General features: G+C 35.2%; 1 protein-coding gene across 1 annotated transcript in view; it reads right to left on the bottom strand.

Annotated features, from left to right (window-relative positions):
* Positions 1-9,161, bottom strand: part of SUCO (SUN domain containing ossification factor) — a 123,686-nt gene that overhangs the window by 64,202 nt on the left and 50,323 nt on the right. The window contains exons 2-3 of the mRNA XM_006887433.1: positions 7,912-8,020; positions 445-596 (exon numbers count right to left, since the gene is read on the bottom strand). Coding sequence (XP_006887495.1) covers positions 445-596; positions 7,912-8,020 — 261 coding nt within the window. The remainder of the gene's footprint in view (positions 1-444; positions 597-7,911; positions 8,021-9,161) is intronic.

The following is a 9,161-nucleotide window of genomic DNA, read 5'->3' as shown; positions in this document are numbered from 1 at the left end:
ATCTGGTGGATTTGAACCGTGCGCCTCTGGGATTGCAGTGCAGCTTCTTGCCACTAGGCCACCAGAGCTCCCCTAATATAGAATTTTTTAAAGTAGCTATACACACAATAACATAACAAAGAGTGGGATGTAACAATTATTCTTAAGGAAAATTAGTAATTTGAAATCAGTATTTATAAGGAAGATTATTCATATGAGCACTGTGCTTCTCAAACAATTAGAACATCACTTTATTATACAATGTAGACATTTCATAGGTAAACTCTAATCAACTTCACTGAGTTAGGCAATTAACTCATTGTATTAAACATTACATAAACAAAACACAAGGATAACGGTTATGGCTGCTTTATAGCCTAAAATTTTAAACTTGGGTATCAATTGCTTTCACCTACAAGAAATTTTTCTTTAATGTGATTCTTTTTCTTCTTAGTAATGACTTACTCAAGCTTTGAGACTGGAGTGATCTCTGAGGTAGATGAGCTGGAAATATTTTCAACATTTTCACTGTTCACAACCACACTGGAATCTTCATGTAGATCAATTGTAGGGAGTGTCTCAACCACAGGGGAATTTAACTCTTTTGATTCCTTTTTCTGTTTAAAAAATTTTTTAATAAAGCAAAATATATACACACACATATATATACTGTTAAATTAAATGCTCTGATTAATAAATTATCTCTTTACAGAAAACATTCCCTTACAGAAATTTTGTATAAATACAAGGATGTTTCTTTTCAACTATTATGAGTGCTGTTATTAAGATGGAGTCTGTGGGTGGTACAAATGGGTGACACACTCAAGTCCCTAACCAAAATGTTGGAGGTGCCTCAGAAGAGCAGGTTACTACTTCTAAAAAAATAGCCATTGAAAAATTCACATTCTACTGATACACATGGTAATCCTGCAGTAATATTTGACTTACCAGCAACTTTTTTCATTTTTATTAACAAGACAGAAATTTTAACAATTAAGCAAAATAATACATAGTTCTTACCACTAAGGCATTTGGGAGACAAAAGTATGATTATATTGTTTATTGATACAGTTAGCATTACAAAACAAGATAAAACTCTTCAAATAAATACCCTGAGAAATCCACTCCACCATGTAAAAATCTACCTGATTCCTATTTGAAAATATCTATCTGTATGCTGAGCAAATCATTCGAGGAGCTGGAATTTATGAACAATGTGGCATCCAGGCTGAAGGGAGACTCATCAACAACCTCCATTATAAAGATGACAAAACCTTGTTTGCTCAAGAAAGATCAAAGGCTATATAGCCTTCAATATGATTATACCTCAACATCAAGAAAACAAAATTCTTCACTTCTGGAAGGTCATGACAGATGGAGAAAGGACTAAAATTGCCAACTATTTCCTTACTTGGATGCACAATCAACATCCTTGGTAAATGGCAGTCAGGAGAAGATGTTTAGGACAGGGAAAGTCTCCAAAGAGTCTTAAAGAGTTATGATGTCAGTTTAAAGATGAAGGTGCCTCTGATTCAAGCTATGGTCTTCTCAATTGCTTGCTATGGCATCTGAGAACTGGACAATGAATAAGGATGCAGAAGAACTGATGCCTTTAATTTTTAGTCTTGGAGAAGAATACTGACTATCCCATGGACTGCCAAAGAGCAAAGAGCTATGTCTTAGAGAAGGTGCAACCAGAGTGCGCACTGGAGGCAAGGATGGTGAAGCTTCATCTCACATACTTTGGGTAGGTTGGTAGGAGACGCTATTCCTTGGAAGACATGCAAAGATGGAGAGACATCATGCTTGGGAAGGACATTATGCTTTGGAAAAGCAAAGGAGAGGAAGAACTTTAGCAAAATGGATTAACATGGTGGATGTAGCAATTAGCTCAAGTATGTTTGCTCAAGGATAATAAGGATGGTACAGGACTGAACTGAGTTCAGATCTGTTGTTCACAGGGTCACTGTGAGTCGTGCACAACCCAAAAGCACCCAACAACTACAACAACCCAGCACCTACCAATCAACACATTCTAAGAATTCTTCTTCTTCTTTTACTCTTCCCTATAAAGACTTTTATCCTGGCATTTATAACATCTCAAATGCCTTTTTTATGGTTTTTGTCCCTTCTTCAACAATATTATAAAATACCTTGAGTAAAGACCCAATGTTTTATTAGTTTTCAGTGTCAAAATAGTACCTAATAGGCACTGAAATGCTTATAGAATTAACATAATAGACAGCTACAAAGATCAAAATGCTTGATTTTTATCAAAGATACACACCAGCCAGTGGAATAGAACTAAGAACCCAGAAAAACATCTGTGTCTATAAATGACAGACACAGAGTAATGGAATAAAATTGAGAACCCCCAAATAAATCCATTTATAGAAATTTTTTTTCTGATAAGGGGGCCAATGTCTAGTCAACGGAGATAGCAGCCATACTTCACACCATACCAAAAAAGGAACTAAAAATGAATAAAGGTCTAAATGTTAAAGCTAAAGTTACAAAAGTTCTTGAAAGAAAACATATAGATAAAACTCTAAGACCTAATTTTTCTAAAAATAAATTGTCTAATACAATAAATATGTAAAAAGCAAAAGAGAAATTAGATAACTGGAAACTTTTTAAATACTTCCGCTCATCAAAGGACTATCAAGATTAGTACCTATCTCTTTCTATGTGCTACCTGAGAGACACTGGAAGGCAAGTCAAAAACAGATGCATCAAGCTGAAGAAGCCCCCTCCTTAGGAATGCAGGGAAATAAACCCCAATCATCCCATAGGTCCCTAGGCAGAGCTAGGTTATGACCAGTCTCAGGAGACTAGGAGCTAGTAAAAGCTGTGCCCACCTGAGGCTCTAACTTTCTTTCTGCTGGCAACATACATCTCTGGGTCCACTTTCCCAGGTTGTTTCTCCCCCTTTCCTCTTTCTCTTTAACTCTTTCACACAGCTTATCTCTATCTTGCACCAACCATGCCCTTCTTTGCATTATCTTAACAGATCTTTTTCACTTGTTTTGCTAATTTTTTTTTAAAGAAAGACAAATTTACAGACTCAGAAAAAAATCTTCAGGAAGGATATATTAAAAAATGATTTAATCTCTAAAACTATAGCGTATGTAAGTAACATAACACAATTTAAAAATGAGCAAAGGACATGAAAAGGACATTAAAGACGACAGTGAAGCACCCAACATATGAAAAGACACTTGTATCATCATCCATCCATTGTTACGATGAGTTGGAATCAACTCATAGGTAACCCCCCAGCAGGTTTTCAGAGTACATAAATCACCTGGGAGGAGACTGTCCATCTATCTCTCAACAGAACAGCTGGTAGATTGGAACCATGTGCCCTTGGATAGTCATGTCAGTTCGCTCCTTACTACTAGTTCAAGAGGGCTCCCTCATTAGCCATTACTGAGATGCAAATCAAAACAATAATGAGGTATTATCTCACTCCTGTTAAAATGGTGGGGGGGTTGGGGGTGGTAGGGAGGAAAGGAAAAGAACCCAAAACCCAAAAACCCAGAAATCAATAAATGCTGGCAAGGATGCAGGGAGGAACCGTTACCCTAAACAGTATAATCACTCTGGAAAATGGTATGGCATGTCCTTTAAAGTAAAATTTAAGAATAAAAATAAACTACACTGATCTAACAATCTCACGTCCAGGCAGATAAACACCTAACCACCGAAAATCAGAAGAGACCACATGTAACAAGCTAAAATGGAACTTAAGAAGGTATTACAAACTTGGGAGAGACTAGAGAGCATTATGATGAGTGAACTAAGTCTACTAAGGACAAATTCTGCACAAGACCATTATAAAAACAGAAGAATAACTAGTAAAACATGTACCCAAGGGGGTAAGGAATGGAAGCAGAAGGGTGAGAATGGGTAAGGATAAAACCCTACAGGGTAAAACAGAGTTGCACAGTTTGGTGGGTGAAGGGAGAGTGTGAAGGAGATGGGAAGGATCCAGCAGGGACCTTAAAAAGATTGGGTCATGATAGGTAAGGTCCAATGGTGATTGTATAAATCATAATGCATGGAAATTATATGAAACACAGTATGAATGAGAATGATGTAAAACAAAATGTATACAAACTTTGTGAGCAAACCAATATAAAACAAGGAGGGGGGGGAAAGGTGTTATAGTCTGGTTTGTGTTCCCCCAAAACAAATTCTGAAATTCTACTTTCTATACCTGTCAACTTGACTCCAACTGAAATTAAGAGTTCTCTTTGATCGAATCCCCCTGGGGCTTGTAGCAAGTTGCCCTACTAAACCAAAGGCTTGTGTCTACAGCTGTTCAAATCCACCATCTGCTGACTACTGAGGAGAATGATAGTTGTCCTTTTTAAAATTTATAGCCTCAGAAAACCAATGGAGGATTACTATGAGTCAGAGGTAACTTGACAAAAAGTAAGAGAGTGCACTCGAGTGGTATATAAAAAAAAGGAACCAGGGTATATGCACATAGAAAGAACAGAACCTGTGAAGAACCATCTACATAGCAAGGAAAGGAAAAGAGCATTCACGGTTTCTAACGAGGAAGTCCTCCCTATCCCTGCCTCTGATTTGAATTTTCAGCTTCCAAAACTGTGAGGAAAATACTTCACTGTTCTTTAAACCTATTCACTTGTGTTCTCTTCGCATGGCAGCACTAGATGGATGACTAAGGCAGAATTAATAAATTGATTTATAGCCCAACTTTTCTTAATACAAAGAGAATAGTCATATTTATTATTAAATTTGTTAGTTTGCATTTTCCCAAAAGCAGAATTATTAGGTGAACAGTGTTCAGACCAGTTACATGGTACTTCAAAGAGGAAAAAGTAGCAGTAGATAGTGAAGCCAAAACAAATTTTTTTTTCCAGCTTCTCTGCATCTTTATTGAGAATTATCAGTAAGTAAATCAAGAAGAGAATTCATTGCAAATGAAGCCAAGCTCCTTCTATTGAAAACCTTCCTCCTGGCTCAGGAGGGAGAGGTCAGCAAATACCATGCAAGAATAGGGTAAACCCTTAAAAATTGCCATGGTGCCTCAGGGTGAATTCTAGCTTGAACCACACCTCCCCCACATCTTGAGATAGCATTCACTTTATAGTATTTAGTATTGGCTTCCTATACTCTTGGGTTTTATTGTCTATTCTGTTTGTCTATTATTTGACCATAAAGTGGCGGCTAGGAGTGTCTTCATTTAAGACTCTCTCAGAGCAATACCCTTAGGGTTTCTCTGTTGTTGTTGTTGTTGTTGTTGTTATGTTATGTTATGCCCTTGACTCATATCGACCCTATGTACAACAGACCCTATGTACAACAGCCCTAAACTCCCCTCTGTCCTGTGCCAATCCACTGTCTCTGACACTCCCATCCCAGTTATCACTGAATCAATCCACCTCATAGAGGGCCTTCCTCTCCTGCGTTGTCCCTCCACCCTCCCAAGCATGATGTCCCTCTCCAAGGACTGGTCTCTCCTCAAAACATGTCCAAAGTATGTTAGATGAAGCCTCAGAATCCTTGCCTCCAAGGAGCCACCCGATTTAACCCTTTCCAGGACAAATCTGTTTGTTTTCCTAGCAGCCCATGGTATTCTCAATACTCTTCTCCAGCACCACAGCTCAAAGGCATCAATTCTCCTTCTATCCTCCTTGGTCATTGTCCAACTCTCTGATGCATAACAGGTGATTGCGAAGACCATGGCCTGTATCAGATGCACCTTAGTCTCCAAAGAGACACCATTGCTCTTCAGCACTTTGGAGAGGTCCCGAACAGCAGACTTTCCCATTGCAATGCGCCTTTTAATTTCCTGGCTGCTGGTGCCAAGACTGTTGACTATGGAGCCAAGCAGACTGAAGTTGTTAACAATCTCAATCTCTTCACCATCCATCCTAATGCTGCCAATTGGTCCAGGGGTGAGAATTTTTGTCTTTTTTTTTTTTATGGGTGTAAACAAATATATTTCAGGGTTGTTTTTCCTTGCAACTTTTTTTTTTTTTTTTTTTTTTTCAAAACAAATTTCTTAATTATTAAAAATAAAAGCAATAGAACTTACTTGTACATCTCCAATGTTATCATCTTTTAGTTTATGTTCTTCTGAAGGAATGGGTAAATTTGAACCCACTTTTTTCAATAATTCAGCATTGTTAGGTCCCTCTCTTTCATCCTATATTGTAATACCAACAACAAAAAGGGATTAACTGAAAAAAATTATCTCACAAAACAGATCAAAACTTCTATTAAAATCCATCTTTTATAAAATTAAAATAATGTATTTAGCATCTATTCCTAATTATTTTTATTAAGTTACATGTTTATATCTATTTCCCTGCAAATCTTTCCTTAGTAATACAATTAAAATATATGCCACAAGAGCTCAAGAATCCTATTTGATTTCTTCATACACACTGAACTCCTATTTACACTACGTGTTAAGACATGGTAAAATTTCAGTAACTTTCTGATAAATGAATGAATGCTCAATCAGTATTTTTTTCTCATATCTCTCTTGGCACTTAGCCATTCAAACATCAATGTATCTTTTAAAGGTTTCTCCTAGGGTGTATGTTTCAGAAAAACAAAGTTTATAGCCATCTTTGTGCATCTGAGATTCTGTAATATACACAAGGTAATTATGTTCACTAAAAGAATGTTTTCCTCCCTAGAGCTTAAGTTCATTACCAATGCATTATTCTTCATATTTCTCAAATCAGATCAGATCACAAACTGTGAGTAAACTGTGAGAAAAGAGGCATAAAATAATGGTCTTTTTGTAAGAATGTGCAACAATAGTCTTCAAATTTTTAAATGTTCCATTCTAGAAATAAATCCTAAATAACTAACAATTGTACATAATCTACTCTTATTTATCACTTTTAACCAGTATTCCCAGTAATGAGCAATGCAAGAATATACATATATCTCATTTTAGTGTTCATACTCACAAAGATGAACATATATACACATAGACAGGCAGTAAACACAAAAGGACAGTAAGAAATAGTTAATAACTAATTATGCCATTCATTCAATGAGATAAAAATGAAGTTATTAAAAATACAGCAACACGGAAAGGCATCCATGGAATATCATTGTGAAAGTCAACTATAAGAGCATAGTGTCAAGCTGTCGAATATTTTTGGCGTTTTATTGAAAACAAAAATACTGTGCACTATAAAAAGGAACAGCAACAGTCACAGGAAAAGATCTGGAAGTTTATTCAAAAAAGTCAAGTGTCTCCTTTGACAAAGCAAATGGGATAAACACAAAAAATTTTGAAGTAAAAAATATTCTGTATTAAAACAATAAAATATTTTTCTTTAAGGAGGGAAGGGCACTGAACCTACCAGGGGGAAACCAAACTTAGTACATACCTTTTATTGATTTGAAATGATAAAACATTTGCAGTGCATAGTTAGTTCTAGACTGTGCGTATTTGCCCCACTTCATGATACGAAACAAACTACACAGTAGACTGCAGCCTTCACCAGTAACTTAGTTTCCAATAGTTTTTACTGAGAATTCTTTAGAAATCCTTGAACTTTATAAAGCTTAAAAGTCACTAGCTTTCAGATTCTTATAAGGTTCAAATTTTCTCCCTTCTGTAGGATTCAAGAGGTTACAGTATTCCAATGATAAGTAACAAAAACAGACATCTCCTATTTAATTAAAAGACTTATACCTGAGTAACTTCACAGAATATAGCAAGAAAAAATAGAAAACTCACCAAGAATTATGACCTAATTTTTTTTACTTTGTATTTATTTATTTATTCTTTTTCATTTGGTGTACCATCAAATCTGATCCGACTGACACAGAGGGAGTTTGCCCCTCCTTCTCCAGGAGATAATTATTCAGAACATTTTCAGACTTTAAAAGCTGACACAAAAATTACACTATCAAGTTTATTTAAAGTACCTTTTGCTGGAATTGTGTATCTTCATTTTCTAGTGCACAATTGTCATCTTGAGAGTAATATGATGAAGCTGAAGAACTCTCTTTACAACATACACGCCAAATGGGAAGCCTGTAAAAACCCACAATCACCACAAAAAAAAAGGGAAAATTAAGTCCAGTACTCCTTTGTAAGGTTTAGCTACCATTTGAAGCTGCAAACAGCACAAGATGGCTATCAGAACTTTACAACACAAAGGTATATTATTTAATGCTCGAAGAAAATTATAGTGTTAACATCATTTCAAGTTGTTAGAATAAATTACATAGAGGTATTAAAAAAATATCCACAGAAATAGTATCTGATAAATAAAAGGCATAGAGAAATCAAATGATCTAAACTACTCAAAGAGGACCATGTGCCAATAATATTCAATTTTATCAAATATTAAGAATAATAACTTTAAAGCTACCTCAATGGTTTCAAAGCATAGAAGTGTCCAAATTAATCTTATATTGAGAATACTGCTATCAAAAACTAACATGGACAAATGAAAATTACCTATCACTAGTATTCATGAGAGCAGATACAAAAGAAACAATAAGAATAAACTGACTTTAGAAATATATCAAAGGGATAATAAACCATAATTATGACCAAGTTTTTTTACCTGATACTAAAAAATGGTTCAATATATCTATTTGATTTGCCATGTAATACTATTAAGAAAAATATCTATGATTATCTCCAAGGCAATGGAAGGGTTTGGTTTTTTTAAAACTTTGGTGTGTGTTTTTTAATGGAAGCTTTTTTATATATTTACACATCCATCAAGGTATTTCAAATTACTAAAAGTAGATATTTAGCATGAGAAGCTTATAAATATAATAAAAAAGCCCCAAATCCAGTATTATACTTAGTAAACTAGAAAGCTTTTCAAAAGGATTCCTACTTACATATGAAATGAGACAAGAAAGTTCATTATCATTAAAGAAAACAGAAAAAGTAAAATTATCACTGTTTGCAGATAATGAGCTTACAGAGAGAATTAGAATCATTATTAAAAGAATTTCTAAGCTGAATATAAAATTAAGAAACTGAAATCAACATACAGTAATCAACATCACTCACTGACTGTAAGATTTAAGTCTCCATTTACAGTAGGAATTACCAAGTACAAATGTAGCAAGAAATGTTCTGTTTGAATTTTTTTCCCCCTTAAGAAAGGGTCCAGGCTCGATCACCATTTCTTAAGCTCAAGGGAACTAAAGAA

Source organism: Elephantulus edwardii, unplaced genomic scaffold (assembly GCF_000299155.1).
Source record: "Elephantulus edwardii isolate Elephantulus edwardi_28Jun2011 unplaced genomic scaffold, EleEdw1.0 scaffold00057, whole genome shotgun sequence".
Taxonomy (NCBI): Eukaryota; Metazoa; Chordata; class Mammalia; order Macroscelidea; family Macroscelididae; genus Elephantulus; species Elephantulus edwardii.
Note: the sequence above shows the minus strand (reverse complement) of the source record. Positions and strands in the feature narration are given on the sequence as shown.